Source organism: Telmatherina bonti, assembly GCF_933228915.1.
Source record: "Telmatherina bonti genome assembly, chromosome: 5".
NCBI classification, from domain to species: domain Eukaryota; kingdom Metazoa; phylum Chordata; class Actinopteri; order Atheriniformes; family Telmatherinidae; genus Telmatherina; species Telmatherina bonti.
The window spans coordinates 37,175,770-37,190,718 of NC_136623.1; the positions used below are offsets into that span (position 1 = coordinate 37,175,770).

General features: G+C 49.6%; 1 protein-coding gene across 1 annotated transcript in view; it reads left to right on the top strand.

The window, feature by feature from the left end:
- Positions 1-14,616, top strand: part of sim1a (SIM bHLH transcription factor 1a) — a 21,801-nt gene extending 7,185 nt beyond the window's left edge. Inside the window, exons 6-13 of the mRNA XM_079241234.1 lie at positions 484-569; positions 1,849-2,048; positions 2,194-2,300; positions 3,936-4,083; positions 8,353-8,509; positions 9,256-9,643; positions 10,190-10,868; positions 13,932-14,616. Coding sequence (XP_079097360.1) covers positions 484-569; positions 1,849-2,048; positions 2,194-2,300; positions 3,936-4,083; positions 8,353-8,509; positions 9,256-9,643; positions 10,190-10,860 — 1,757 coding nt within the window. The 3' untranslated portion in view covers positions 10,861-10,868; positions 13,932-14,616. The remainder of the gene's footprint in view (positions 1-483; positions 570-1,848; positions 2,049-2,193; positions 2,301-3,935; positions 4,084-8,352; positions 8,510-9,255; positions 9,644-10,189; positions 10,869-13,931) is intronic.
- Positions 14,617-14,949: the final 333 nt, after the last annotated feature.

A 14,949-nucleotide genomic window follows, 5' to 3' on the forward strand; every position in this document is an offset into this window, starting at 1 on the left:
AGGCGTATGTCTGTAGGCGTGTGTGTGTGTGTTTCTGCAGGCGTATGTCTGTAGGCGTGTGTGTGTGTGTTTCTGCAGGCGTGTGTCTGTAGGTGTGTGTCTGCAGGTGTGTTTCTGCAGGTGTGTGTCTGCAGGCGTGTGTCTGCAGGTGTGTGTCTGCAGGTGTGTTTCTGCAGGTGTGTGTCTGCAGGTGTGTGTCTGCAGGTGTGTTTCTGCAGGTGTGTGTCTGCAGGCGTGTGTCTGCAGGTGTGTGTCTGCAGGTGTGTGTCTGCAGGCGTGTGTCTGCAGGTGTGTGTCTGCGGGTGTGTGTCTGCGCCTGTGTCTGCAGGCGTGTGTCTGCAGGTGTGTTTCTGCAGGTGTGTGTCTGCGGGTGTGTGTCTACAGGTGTGCGTCAGCAGGTGTGTATCCACAGGTGTGTGCGTGCGGCTCGTGGCGCGGCGCCGGCAGGCGGCGTGAATAACTGCGGCTGTGTTTTCTCTGCAGAGTATGAGATGGAGCGCTCCTTCTTCCTCAGGATGAAATGCGTTCTGGCTAAAAGAAACGCTGGTCTGACCTGCGGAGGATACAAGGTGTGTGTAAACTCCCCCTGATGTTTGTTCTAAGCTCCTCGCCGGCGACAGAACACGTCACGGAGACGTCGCGCTCCTGTTTTAATGAGACTCTCCGCGCTTCGAATAAATGTAGGAAGCAGCTTTTTATTCCCAGAAGGTTCTGAACTGGAGGTTTTGTGTGTTTATCGCGTGAAAAGTTCACACTGATGGAAATATTTTATTTATTCACTTTATCTTATTTAGATCTAGTATTTCATTTGCAGTGTTTATTTATTCATTTCCTGGCAGCGACAGAACATTTCTGTCTGTTAGCTACTGAGCTTATTCTACTTTACGTGGCTTATTTATGCATTTTGATTTTTTGCACTAGATTTTATTTTATTGTTTTATGTTATATTTTGGTTTATTTATCATATGTAGATAATTTCACTTGAATAATTGAGTGGCTTTATTTCATATTATTGTTTAATTTATTTGTTTAGTTTGTTATATGTTGTCTGAATGTTGAGTGCTTTTCTCCTCCCATCCGGATCATCTCTGCTGTGTGTGAATTGATGCTGAAGGTCCTGAAACACATTTTACAACTAAAAATAAAGCGTTAAAGATACAATAAGATCTGAACCAGTGTCTCGCTGAGATGATCTAACTTAACACGAGTGTGAAACTTCTCATACTTCTCTGAATACTTTTACCTCCTCGGTGTTGGTGTACCACAGGGTTCCGTTCTTGTTCCTCTGCCGTTCTTCAGAATGGTGCTGATGATCAAACCATAGATCCCAGCAGCCTACTGGTCTCCCATCCTGGCTGGACCATGGAGCCCCATCTGGTTGTTGTCAGCTAACTTCTTTCAGCTTGACGTCTGTAGTTTACTCGTCTTGTAGAAAACTCCAGAACCATTGTAAAGCCGTGACAACGTTGCCTCGCTGCTGCTTCCTGGTAGATCTCATATGGATCCAAATCTTCTCAACGTCCTTCTCAGACTTCCTGCCCAGTTTCCTCCGACTCTGATAAAGTCCTACGAACCGTGTCCAGATCGCAGTTTGGGACAAAGCGAACATGGACCATCTAAACTCACATGTCATTTCTGATGTCCTGCTGCTGCGTGGCGTAAAGTTTACTTGTTGCTGATAAAAGAGCTTTTTGTCTAACAGTGAGGAGGTAAATGGTTTGTTTGTGGGAGGCGGGGAGACAGGACACATAAGCTGGTCCGGTTAGTCGGACTTGAGATGATGGACAATCAGACGGGCTTTGTTTTGGAGGCTGATGGCAACGGCTGTGTTTCCTGTGTGTGAACCAGGTGATCCACTGCAGCGGCTACCTGAAGATCCGCCAGTACAGCCTGGACATGTCTCCGTTTGACGGCTGCTATCAGAACATCGGGCTGGTGGCGGTCGGCCACTCGTTGCCCCCAAGCGCCATCACAGAAATCAAACTGCACAGCAACATGTTCATGTTCAGAGCCAGTCTGGACATGAAGCTGATCTTCCTCGACTCCCGGTACGTAGCAGACGTTCCCGTGTGAAGGTGTGAAGCTTTGCTGTGGTTGGATTACTCATTTATCAGGATGTGGTTCCTTCCCTCTGGAGTCCCTGGGAAGCAGATCGCTGCAAACGATGAAAAGCTGCATCTGTGTGTGTTTCAGGGTTGCAGAGCTGACAGGCTACGAGCCTCAGGATCTCATAGAGAAGACCCTCTACCACCACGTCCACAGCTGTGACTGCTTCCACCTGCGCTGTGCACATCATTTATGTGAGTAAGCCTTCACTTTTAAACACACTCACACACTCTTTCCGTGCAGACACAACATTATCCCTTAAAACTCCTCCAGATCTTCTTCATCCCGAGTCTTCTGATCAGCATCAGTAGTCTGTAACTCCGTGATGGTCATGTGACCCTCCAGCTGGTCTACGGAGGTTTTCCAGCGTTTCTATCCGTCCAGGAGGTTTACAATCCAGACACAACATGTAGTGTTTATTCAGAGACTCTAGATGGTAAATCCACCATTATTTATCACATCTTCATCATCATCACTACCATGTTGCTAAGAGACCTCTATTTTCACCTGGACATGATGATGAAGACACTTCCTGCCAGACTTTCCACCAATCAGAGAGCTTAAACTGACGGTAACGTCCAATCAGGAGCAGCCAAAGATCAACAAGTGATGAGAAAAGCAGGAAAATAATGATCCTCTATGGCTGGAATAAAGCCAAGAAGACGTTTGGGATGCAGCTGAGGTGGAGGTGCTGCAGTGAGGACAGCAGGTAGATAGTAGCAGGAAGACGTGTGGAAACATGGAAACTGTGTGTGTGTGTGTGTGTGTGTGCGTTTCAGACGTGAGACAATGATGTGCAGATGAGGAAAGGCTTGGTCACTGCTGATCTTTGTGTGTTATTTCTACAAACTTCTGGTTGCTCTTCATGCTGCTTTATCTGTTCATACATTCATTTAAAACCAAGTATTTGATGTTCAAACTGACAAACTTTATTGTTTTTCTGCACATATGAACTCCTTCTGCATCGGTTCCAGTAAATCAGGACAGGATCATGTTTACCTCTGTGCTCCATCACCTTTCCTGTGACAACAGCGTTGGACAGATGTGGACAGCCGGCAGGTCCCGCTGCTGGAACAGGAAGCGTCTCGCTGAATAAGCAGGACGTCCCTGAAAGAGACGTTGTTCTGAAACCTGGATGAAGCTTTTAGCACTGATGGAGCCTTCACAGATCTTCATGTTACCATGGACACCAACACGAACCCAGACCATCACACATGCTGCATTTGGAGCTTTGAGAAGAATGTGCATTCAGGATCCCACCTAGCTGCTCCATCCCTCCTTCTTTTAATTATTCATGAAGTCTAAACATGAACCTGCCAGGGTGGGGCTGGCATCACAAGATTCGGATCTGAGTCCACAAACACGACACCAGGAGTTCCACAGGGTTTCGTTGTGGAGCTTCTTACTTTTAAAGTCAGTGTTTCCCCCATGTGCACGGATGACCCAGATTTCCACAACATGTCACCTGGAGATTATAATTTTCTACAAAAGCTCCTGAACAGAAAACCAGCTGGAAGCTCCAGAATTTTCTTCATTTAAACAAACATGGTTTGGTCTTTAGAGGCAAGAAGAAAAGCTAAAAATCTGGACCAGATCCACTCTGTGCTGGTAAAACTGCTCAGACCAAGTCTCAGACTGTAACAGGTCCAGTGCCAGGACACACCTAGATCTGGTCCTTCCAGGCAGCTTAGATCAGCACAGACTCCCACAGACCTGCAGACCCATCGAAGTTCACAGATCACTTCCTGGTCACCTTCTGTTAGGACTTCTTTCAGTCCCCTGAAAATAATCATTGGTTTTTGTTTTCTCTCTTTCTCCTGGTCTTGCAGTGCTGGTGAAGGGTCAGGTCACCACAAAGTACTATCGTTTCCTGGCTAAGCACGGCGGCTGGGTCTGGATTCAGAGCTATGCAACCATTGTGCACAACAGTCGCTCGTCCCGGCCTCACTGCATTGTCAGCGTCAACTACGTCCTAACGTGAGTGTCTGCACACGCGCCTGTCGGACTTTCTCTGGAGGATGAGTGTGATGATGGATGGGGTTTAACCAACAAGAGGCCTCTTATCATGTATTTCCCACAGTGGGCGTGTACTGGGAACCAGTTTGCATTGAAGTATAGAACAACCGTGTTTGAAGTGACTAAAGCGTCTAATTCAACATTTTAAATTCAGTCAAAATGTGCAGAGAAGCAGAACATGAAAACATTCTGTTCATCCTGAAGTCATTTAGCATCGAGCTGCAGTACTTTACACCCATCCACACCAAGTGGACCCTGTTCTCCAGAACTGCCTGAATTCTTCACATCACCATGAGAATCTCCCGCTCCACCATGTCGACATGAAGTCTGGGATGCGGTCTTCATCATGTCGTCATGGCAACGTGTTGAGTTGCTGCCATGTGATTGGCTGGTTAGATATTTCTGTTGACAGGAAGTTGAACAGGTGGAGGTGACGATGTGGATGAATGGTGTGTTGATGACGTGAAACCTGTCTTCATGTTTTGTTTCATCCAGAGAATAAGATGTGATCATCCTTTGTGCCCCTGCTGTCCTGATCCTGTTGGAGAATAATTGATTATTTCTGTGGCAGCGTGTAGAGGTGTGCGTGTGCACGGAGGCCATGCTGCAGGTGGGAGTCAGGTGGGCTTGCTGTGGATTCAGACGCAGGTTGCAGCTTTGGGGACAGAGGTCTCTGCTGTTCTGTGCCTTCAGAAGATAATGAGTTTTGGTTTCGGGGAATTCTGCAAACAATTGCTGGAAAACAATTAATTTCAGGTTAATTGGAAACACGACAGGTGTTTGCTGAAGCTTGTCTGCAGAATCTGCCAGTTTGTCAGATGCAGATTTAAACTCACCATTGCTGTCGTTGAAAAGAGAAAACGTGGTGATAACTTGTTTTTTCTGCCTCTGTTGTCAGCAGACATTCCTGTAATATCTGCTGCTCGCCACACGTTCCTTCTGTTTCAGCCTGCTGCCTTCCTCCTGCAGTTCACAGCGTTAACACAGACGCAGCAGCTTCTCAGTGAACCGTTAACTCTCCTGTTGTTTTATTACTCCTGATGTGTGTGTTTCACAGCTGTACCAGAGCTGAATAAAGCCTGTAAACGCCTCCATTAAGCAGCACGGACGGCTGCGTTTACAGTCACCGAGCAGCTCGTCTCTGCATCAAATCCATAACAGCTTTGTGTTTATAGCGTTTTAATTGATGGGTTGTAAACTTGATGAGTGACTCCAGCTTGTTTTAATCAGACTGCCCCCCCCCCCCCCCCCCCCCCCCCCCCCCCCCTAGGTGTTAAAACCTGGCCGGTGAACGTCTGCTGCTCCGTTTTCCTTTTTACATCACATGTTGGACAAACGGAGGCGACTTGGTGGAGATAAGCGCGTAGTGATATCAGGCGGCTTCAGGGTGTGCAGCCTTGGATAACGCCGGTGATAAGGACACTTCACCTGCAGCTGAACTCCTACTGTGTGTTCAGCCTGATAACCTTCCACTTTGTGCCTCAGGTCTGCTTCTGCCACCACAGCTCCGCGGCGATTTAACCAACCTTTATCCACAACGCAAACACAAAGCTCTGATTGTCACACGCCTGTTCAACATTCACACCTCCATTCATTTAGTTTTATCTTAACAAAATATACACTGTTAAAAAAGTTTAAATAAGATCAAATGGAAGTAAATAAATCAATAAACTACAGTAGATAAAAACAAATAAGATCAAGTAATTAATTAGGTCAAAAAAAGAAAAGAACTGTAACCGAAACACAACAGAAAAAACTGTAGTGACATAAAATGCATTTGTGTTGCTGCTGCTTTGTTGCCTTTGTGACGTGGGGATTCTGAAAGAGTCCTCCAGCTGCAGAAGATGGTCGCTGGAGCTTATCCCAGCAACCACTGGGCAGGGTCCACCTGGACAGACTGGCCACCAGTTCATCGCAGGGCGAGAAACAACCATTCACACCCACAGGTGCAGTTTAGAACAACCGGAGAACCCGGAGAGAACCCACCCTTACATGGAAAGAACATGCTAACTCCACACAGAAAGGCCACGTTCAACCCTCCCCTCAGCCGAGGATTGAACCAGCGGCCTTGGTGCTGTGGGGCTGCAGGCTAACCACAGTGTGCCCCATGCTGCACTGCGGTCCAGGATGGGGCATTAAGGGGTTAATGTGCACTTCATCCACACTTTCTACGTTTACATGTTTTAATTCCTGTTTAATTCTGAAAAGTTAATTTTGCTTTAAACAGATGAAAAACGACCACGTGAAGAGAAGAGGGAAAGCTAGAGGGATCCTAACCCTAACCCCACGTAAAGAGAGGAGGGAGGGCCCGAGGAAGCGTCTGGGCTGTGGCAGGCAGATCAGAGTCCATTTTCATTGTTTGATGAATGAATATTCTATAATCTGCTAAATTTACATCTGAACAGTCAGCATTACTCCCTGGCTGTTGCTACGGCAACAGGGTCGCTTTTGGCCTGGATGACGTGTTTAATTCTTCACATGTGAAGAAATGTTCTGCTTCTCCATGGTAAAGCGACTTCTCTGCAGGGTCTGTGATTGGCCAGACGCTGCAAGCTCCGCCCCTTCTATGTGAGCGCGCTCTGATGGAGACGCTTGTTGAATTCCCTGCTGATAACCGGCTTCTGACCATCCTGCATGTCTGGGTGGAGACATGCAGGTCTCAGGAGAGGACCGGTTACTGCTTCCTGTGGACTCTTCACCGTCTGAACGTTTTACCTAAACCTTCTTCTTCTTCTTCTTCTTCTTCTTCTTCTTCTTCGAGCCGATAAAACTGTGAACAGTTCTTCTCATTTAGTCTGAATACGAGGAGGTGTCTGTGGAGACGAATCCTCTGAAACACGTCGGCTTGTTGATGAATCGGCGTGGAGACGGACTGGGACAACTGGGAGGACTGGGACAACTGGGAGGACTGGGACAACTGGGAGGACGGGGAGGACTGGGAGGGGAGGACAGCCAGGAGCAGCCAGGAGGAGCCAGGAGTAGCCAGGAGGAGCCAGGAGCAGCCAGGAGCAGCCAGGAGCAGCCAGGAGTAGCCAGGAGCAGCCAGGAGGAGCCAGGAGGAGCCAGGAGTAGCCAGGAGCAGCCAGGAGCAGCCAGGAGGAGCCAGGAGTAGCCAGGAGGAGCCAGGAGGAGCCAGGAGTAGCCAGGAGGAGCCAGGAGGAGCCAGGAGTAGCCAGGAGGAGCCAGGAGGAGCCAGGAGCAGCCAGGAGCAGCCAGGAGTAGCCAGGAGTAGCCAGGAGCAGCCAGGAGCAGCCAGGAGGAGCCAGGAGTAGCCAGGAGGAGCCAGGAGTAGCCAGGAGCAGCCAGGAGGAGCCAGGAGTAGCCAGGAGCAGCCAGGAGCAGCCAGGAGGAGCCAGGAGTAGCCAGGAGGAGCCAGGAGGAGCCAGGAGCAGCCAGGAGCAGCCAGGAGTAGCCAGGAGCAGCCAGGAGCAGCCAGGAGTAGCCAGGAGGAGCCAGGAGCAGCCAGGAGTAGCCAGGAGCAGCCAGGAGCAGCCAGGAGGAGCCAGGAGTAGCCAGGAGGAGCCAGGAGCAGCCAGGAGGAGCCAGGAGGAGCCAGGAGGAGCCAGGAGCAGCCAGGAGGAGCCAGGAGCAGCCAGGAGCAGCCAGGAGGAGCCAGGAGCAGCCAGGAGCAGCCAGGAGCAGCCAGGAGGAGCCAGGAGCAGCCAGGAGGAGCCAGGAGCAGCCAGGAGCAGCCAGGAGGAGCCAGGAGCAGCCAGGAGGAGCCAGGAGCAGCCAGGAGCAGCCAGGAGTAGCCAGGAGGAGCCAGGAGCAGCCAGGAGGAGCCAGGAGCAGCCAGGAGCAGCCAGGAGGAGCCAGGAGCAGCCAGGAGGAGCCAGGAGCAGCCAGGAGGAGCCAGGAGCAGCCAGGAGCAGCCAGGAGGAGCCAGGAGCAGCCAGGAGGAGCCAGGAGCAGCCAGGAGCAGCCAGGAGGAGCCAGGAGCAGCCAGGAGGAGCCAGGAGTAGGAGTGTTTGTTGATCGCCTTGCTGCAATCCTTCTGGTAAAACAAACATCCCAGCAGCCGTTGCAGCTCCCCCCCCCAGCAGTCTACTCTCACACACACACACACACACACACACGCCGCTCCTCCCCGCTCCAGGAGGAGGCTGTAATTGCTAAGCAGATGTTAGTATTGTCTGAACGGAGAGGAAACCTGAACATGCAGGTAAACAGCCTCGATGCGGGACCTCCTGGAGTCGCCGTGGAGCTCATCACACCTCCTCCTCTCTGCAGGGAGACGGAATACAAAGGCCTCCAGCTTTCCCTGGACCAGACCACGTCCAAGGCCTCCTTCCCCCACATCAACAGCGGCCTGATGGAGAGCTGCAAACCCCCCAAGAGCAGAGCATCCCGACCCAAGACCAAGGCCAGGATCTCACCGTACACACAGGTGAGGATTTACCTGCATTCCCCGCCGTCTGCACATCATGTCTGCAGAGACCAGTTTACTCCCCGCTTACCCTTCCTTACGCTATAAAAATGTGCTTTTATTTACAATAACATTCTTTCATAAGTGAAAACTAAGCCATGCAAGCAAAACCCAAAGCTTGAAGTGGACGGATGGAAGCTGAACCTCTGTGTGAGCAGAGACTGAAGCCGGGATGATTCCCGAACCACATCCGGCGTATTCGCCTCCAGCGGTGCAGAAAAGTTATTTCTGATGATGAAACTGAGACTGAATCTGAATCTGATGCAGCAACACATCTGTAAAGCATTAAAACAAAAGGCTGGGTAACATCTGGAGGAGCGTTTGATCACTAATCAGTCTGATTGACGGCAGGTCGGTGACATGACTGGGTGTACAGGGAGCACTTCAGAGACGGCCAGAGCTTCACCGGTCTGACACAAACTGAATGAAAATTATGAAACAAGATCCCTCAGCTTTGAAAATCCACAGTGTAGAATATCCTCCGCAGGGTCAGAGAAGCAGGAGGAATCTCTGTATGCCAGGCACAAGGAGAAATAACGTTGAGGACCCGTGTTGCAGCCGTCAGATTAAAACGTCTCAGTTTCCTCGTCGACTGGGATTCTTTTATGTTTGCATTTTCTTTCCTCCAGTGGTAAATAAATAATACATTTATTAAAACAGTAAAATTATCATTTCTTATTCTTTTGTGTTTCTTCTTCCCGTTGCAGTTTCCCAACTTCCACCCGGAGCGGTCGGAGTCGGACCAGGACAGTCCGTGGGGCAGCAGTCCTCTCACAGACTGCGCCTCCCCTCAGCTGGAGCACGCTGAAGGTCTGGACGCCTCCTACAGCTGCCGGCCTCTCTGCCACGCTCCTTCTGCAGAGCAGCACCGCGCCGCCAGACACAACCTCCACCTCCACGCTCACGGTGAAGGCCAGAGCTGCGAGCGGGGTCGCTGTGAAGCCGGCAGGTATTTCCTGGGAGCTCCTCCACCTGGCAGGGACACATGGTGGGGCTCCGCCAGGCCCCTCGTACCGCTGAGCAGGGCGTCCCTGGAGACCCGCGAGGGATGTGAAGGCAGCACGCCATGCGTCACGGCCATCCACAGCTACCACGGTGAGGACGCAGACCCGGTCCCTGGACCCGGTCCCGGTCCCTGGGTCCGGTCCCTGGGTCCGGTTCCCGGGCCCGGTCTGTAGAGTTTATTCATGGTGAAAACACACCATGATTCTGTCCTGGAATAAAGACGACGGTCTTTGTGGTGATCAGAGTCTGGAAACGACAGAATCGATCGATGTGATCAGTAATCATTACGTGTCCTCAGTTCGGAGACGAAACGTCTCGCTGACTTCCAGTAAAACTGGTTTTTCTCTCGTCCCAGTCAAAGCCGTTGATTCTTCAGTGGTTTTTACTGGATTCCAGCAGGTTGAACTGGTTTCCGTGCTGGGATTTTACCAGTTGTAGTGGTGGGACCCAGAAATGGGAAAAATGTGTTTTATGACAGAAAAGTAAAAAAATGCAGACTTTTTTGAAGAATCTGATCCTGTAGCGGATTGTTGGTGCTCAGGAGTAAATCTGAAGGGGAGGAGAAGTTTTGCAGGATTCGGGAGGTGTGGGGGACGATGGAAGACAATCCTGACTGTTGCTGTGCCCCCCCCACAGGACACTGGGACGAGGACAGCGTGCTCAGCTCTCCAGATGGAGGCTCGGCGAGCGACTCGGGGGACCGGTTCCGAGCGGACCCAGAGGAGCCCAGTAAGATGGAGACTCTGATCCGAGCCACGCAGCAGATGATCAAGGAGGAAGAGAGTCGCCTGCAGCTGCGCAGAGGCCCCGAGGACCCCCCGCTGCCCAACGGCCTGCCGAGGGGCCCCTGCTTCTCTCCAGACTACAGCCAGGCGGCCCTGCCGCTGCAGGCCGTGGTGTGTCGGGGATTCAGTCAGCTGATCAGCCCGGCGCCAAGCCCCGCCCCCCTGTCCAGGCTCAGCAGCCCCGCCTCTGAGCGGAAACCCAGAGACTACCTGCAGGCGGACCTGTCGCCGCTCTCCTTACAGTTTCACCACGCTTTCGGTCGAGCGGGTGCGTGCTCGGCTTCCCCCACGCCAGCCCCCGCCCTCTACCCCTCCCACGGCCACCCGCGGCCCTACTTGGACAGGCACGCGACGTACTCCCTGACAGGCTACACCCTGGAGCACCTGTACGACCCAGAGAGCCTGCGGGGGTACTGCACCGCCGCCAGCGCCGGCCCCGCCCACTACGATCACTTCCGCGTACCAGCAGAGCAGAACCCGGGACACAAAGGAACCTCGGTGATCATCAGCAACAGCAGCTAACATCAGCAGTAAGGTCCCTCCTGTGATCCCACCCGGCTGGGCGGTATGGAGAACGTTCAGGGACAAAAGTCACGATTTGCCTTGTTCGCTTCATCTGTAGGTTTAAATCCGTCGTCACGCTCCAGCAGCGCGTTCCAGAGACGCTCAGGTCCGAAGGTTTTCCCTGTCTCATAAAGCTCTGTCTTTGGGTTCTTCCTGCAGATGGGAAGGGCTGCAGGCGCGCCAGTAGCGCCCCTTCCTCTTCCTCAGCCATGCTGCTGACGTCTTTGTCTTGAAAACCTGGTTAAACTCTGGGAAGGATGCGGCTGTGAAGGCAGCAAATGTTGCTGGGAAATGTCGGATCTTTTGCCTCGTTCCCACCAGGAGATCCAGCCTGGGATGGGTTGCTGTGGCTCACCTCAGCGAACTCTCTGTTGTTTCCACAGCAACCGTATCCTTACCAGGGAGGATCAAGATGCATCAGCTACGTAACAGTGGTGATGAAGAGCGTGAGGAGGAGGACGGCGGGCTGCATGTTTAAACACGGCTGATCCTGCTCTGTTCTTACAACAGATCAATGCGCCTCATTTATCAGAGGGGGGGGGTCATTCGTACCTTTGGTCTTTGATGAGTGCCGATCGCGTCTGTTAGCTCTAATTTACAGGTAAACAACTGGAAATGAAAGGCCACGAGGCTGAAGGTGAGGCAGATGAGGGAAAGGTCAGTGGAGCTCAGAACTTATCCTTCATCACCTGATAAAACTAATCCGGAGAATAAAAAGACCTTTTTTTTCTTTCTCTTCTCTCTCTCTCGTTTTCTTTCTCTTTCCCTTTTTCTTTCTGTCTCTCTTCTATCCTCTCCAGTCTGGTCCAGCAGTAGAAACTCTGTATTACAAATATACAAAATAAATAGAGAAATAAAATAAGAATCCAGAAAATCAGTCATCATACCAGTAATGCTCCCCTTGGCAAAGTAAATCTGCTCAGCAGAACAGCATCCAGACCATCATTCTGCTGCTTAAATGCTGGACAAGACACAAAAAAAGAATAAAAAGACCTTTATTATTAACCTGAAGAGATCCTGGAGACATTTTGGCTGCGTTGGTTGGTTTTCCCTGAGGATTTGCCTTTTACATAATCTTAAAATTTTAATGTCTGTCACTTGATTTAAAATAGGAAAGATCCACAAACACGAAGACGTTTATTCGTAAGGACAAGAGGTCCTTTTGAAAATCATTAGAAATGGGAATTTTGATGCCCTTTGTTTTTCATTTTCATGTCTGTCCATCAGATTGTGCCACTTCCATTCAAATTAAACTCAGGAATTTTCTTTAGTCTTTTTTCCATTAAAAAATGGAGGTTTGTTAAAAAAAACTGACCTCAAAAGTTAAAAAGCTACGAATATTGTTTTTCTTTTATTTTTAGGCTGAAGTTGTTTAAAAACACTCAAAGTGGAAAACATGTTCATGTCCAACATGTTTACAGTAGTTTTGGAAAAGGTGACATTTTATGTCCTTAAGCTCAAATGTGTTTGTTGTTTCTCTTTATTTAAAACAGGAGCCATCAGAGGTGATAAAAACACAATTAGAAATTACTTTCTGATAATTATTTTAGTTCGTCCTTTAAACCGACTGACATTAGTTTTATTCCCAGGAACAAAGGTGTGAATTTTTAATAGAATGACTAATGAGTGAAAAGAATCGTACCAATGAGCCCAGATGGATGGATGATGGATGGATGGATGGATGGATGATGGATGGATGGATGGATGATGGATGGATGGATGGATGGAGGATGGATGGATGGATGGAGGATGGATGATGGATGGATGGATGGATGGATGGAGGATGGATGGATGGATGATGGATGGATGGATGGAGGATGGATGGATGGATGGAGGATGGATGGATGATGGATGGATGGATGGAGGATGGATGGATGGATGGATGGAGGATGGATGGATGGATGGATGATGGATGGATGGATGGAGGATGGATGGAGGATGGATGATGGATGGAGGATGGATGGATGATGGATGGATGATGGATGGATGGATGGAGGATGGATGGATGGATGGATGGATGGATGGATGATGGATGGATGGATGGAGGATGGATGGATGGATGGAGGATGGATGATGGATGGATGGATGGATGGATGGAGGATGGATGGATGGAGGATGGATGGATGGATGGATGGATGGATGGAGGATGGATGGATGGATGGATGGAGGATGGATGGATGGATGGATGATGGATGATGGATGAGCCTTGCATTCCAGACAGCAGACAGCTGTATTGTGATACTGGCTGTGGTTTAGGTGGTGATGGATCTGCTGAACACAGAAATAGTTAAATTCCCTCCAGAGACTGGTTCCTCAGCTGTTGATGGAAACGTGATGTGTGGATTTACTACATCCACATGTCATGGCTGTGATATTCCCCACTGTCTCCCAGTCAGAGCTCCCAGTCAGTTGAAATACAGTAATGTTATGATCCAACCAACCCTCTCCTGGTAGGAGGACTGAGGAACAAAGAGACGTGACATGTTGTCTGTTAAACCTACAGCTAACGCTAAGACAAGCTAATGGCTCGTCCAGGCTGCTCCATGCCCGCCTCCTCCTGGTTTCAGCCTGGACCTCCTCAGAACAGCCAGGAGCAGCAGAGCAGCCCATCAGCAATGTAAAAACACACACAAAGCACCTGGACATAACGCCAACATGTGTTTCCCGCCATGCTGTTGGAAACACAGGTCGCACGTGACGTCATGGTGGCTTTTGTCGCAGAAAGGGATGTTTCAAAACTTAAACCTTGGTTATAAATGTCCACATGCAGACGGAGTGTTCCCACATCCTCACTTTGGTCACTTTGTTCTCTCAGATGTACATCGCTTTGGAGAGAAATGCCTGCTAAATGACTGGAGAATAGAATATAATAGAACAGAACAGAATAGAAATCCCTCCATGCAGCGGTTAGGAGAGGAATGACGTGCAGCAAGTCTGCTGCTGTTTGCGGTCTCCATACCAACCCAGCTCTTTCCTTTCTGCAGGTTGATGAAGAACAAATTGACGCGTTTCTTCGTTTCTTCTTGCAGCTGCTGCAGATGTTCGGCTGTTCTGGTCCGACTGGATCAGAGTTCTGGAGTTCGGTTCCTGTCTGTGTCCGGCTGATCTGGGGAACGTTTTGCACTATGAAAGATGGCGTTTCAGTGAAGACATCGTTGGTCTCGCTACGGGCAGCGGCGGGAACGCGGCAACCTGCAGCGATGAAAACGACAGCACAGGAAGCGTGCGCCATTTTCAGACCTCACTAATATGCAAAGCCATTGTCTACATAGTGAGGGCGGAGCCGTGACTGTCACAGCAAATAATAAACAAGTGTCCACTGGGATCACTGGGATCTGTGGAAACTGGCAGGGATGTGGGAGTATAAATGTTAATCAGCAGACAGGAAGAATGATTCCCATCCTGATGTCGACCATATGCAATCTGATGGGCAGCTTAGGAGACGGTGAAGGACCCCTCACAGCGAGTAAATGATTTCCTCCTTCATGTCCTCCACAGTTCTCACATGAACTTATATTTATACAAGTTTGTTTTAATTATTTTAATTTGTTTTTTAAAAGCCTGCTTCCTTTCTTACAGTTATTTATGGTTTTACTGTGAATATGGTCCCACCACATGTAAGCACAGAGGCAGAAAGCGGTAAAAGTCGGTATTTATTGAGTAAATGTTTCTGTACAAGTTTGGAAAAGTGAGTTTAAATCGCTGCAATCACATCCAGTCTAACTGCTTGTTTATGGAGTGTTTTTGACAGATCCTGGAAAAGTAATAAAATCTTTTTGCAAAGATGTTTTTTGTTTTTCCTCTGTTATGACACGCTTACTGGAAGCTCTTCTCTCTAACCAGATGATCAATCCAAAGATTTAAAAAAATCAATAGAAAAAACATCCAACATGACAGATGTGGACGTCTGTGATAAGAAGGAAGATACATGAGAAGAGCGAGATCGATGCGAGGTCGGCCGCTGGGCTATAATCCACACCCACAACCAGTTCCACTTCCTGTCACCAGCCAATCAGCCAGCGGTCGCTCGCTGATGTTCCAACAGCA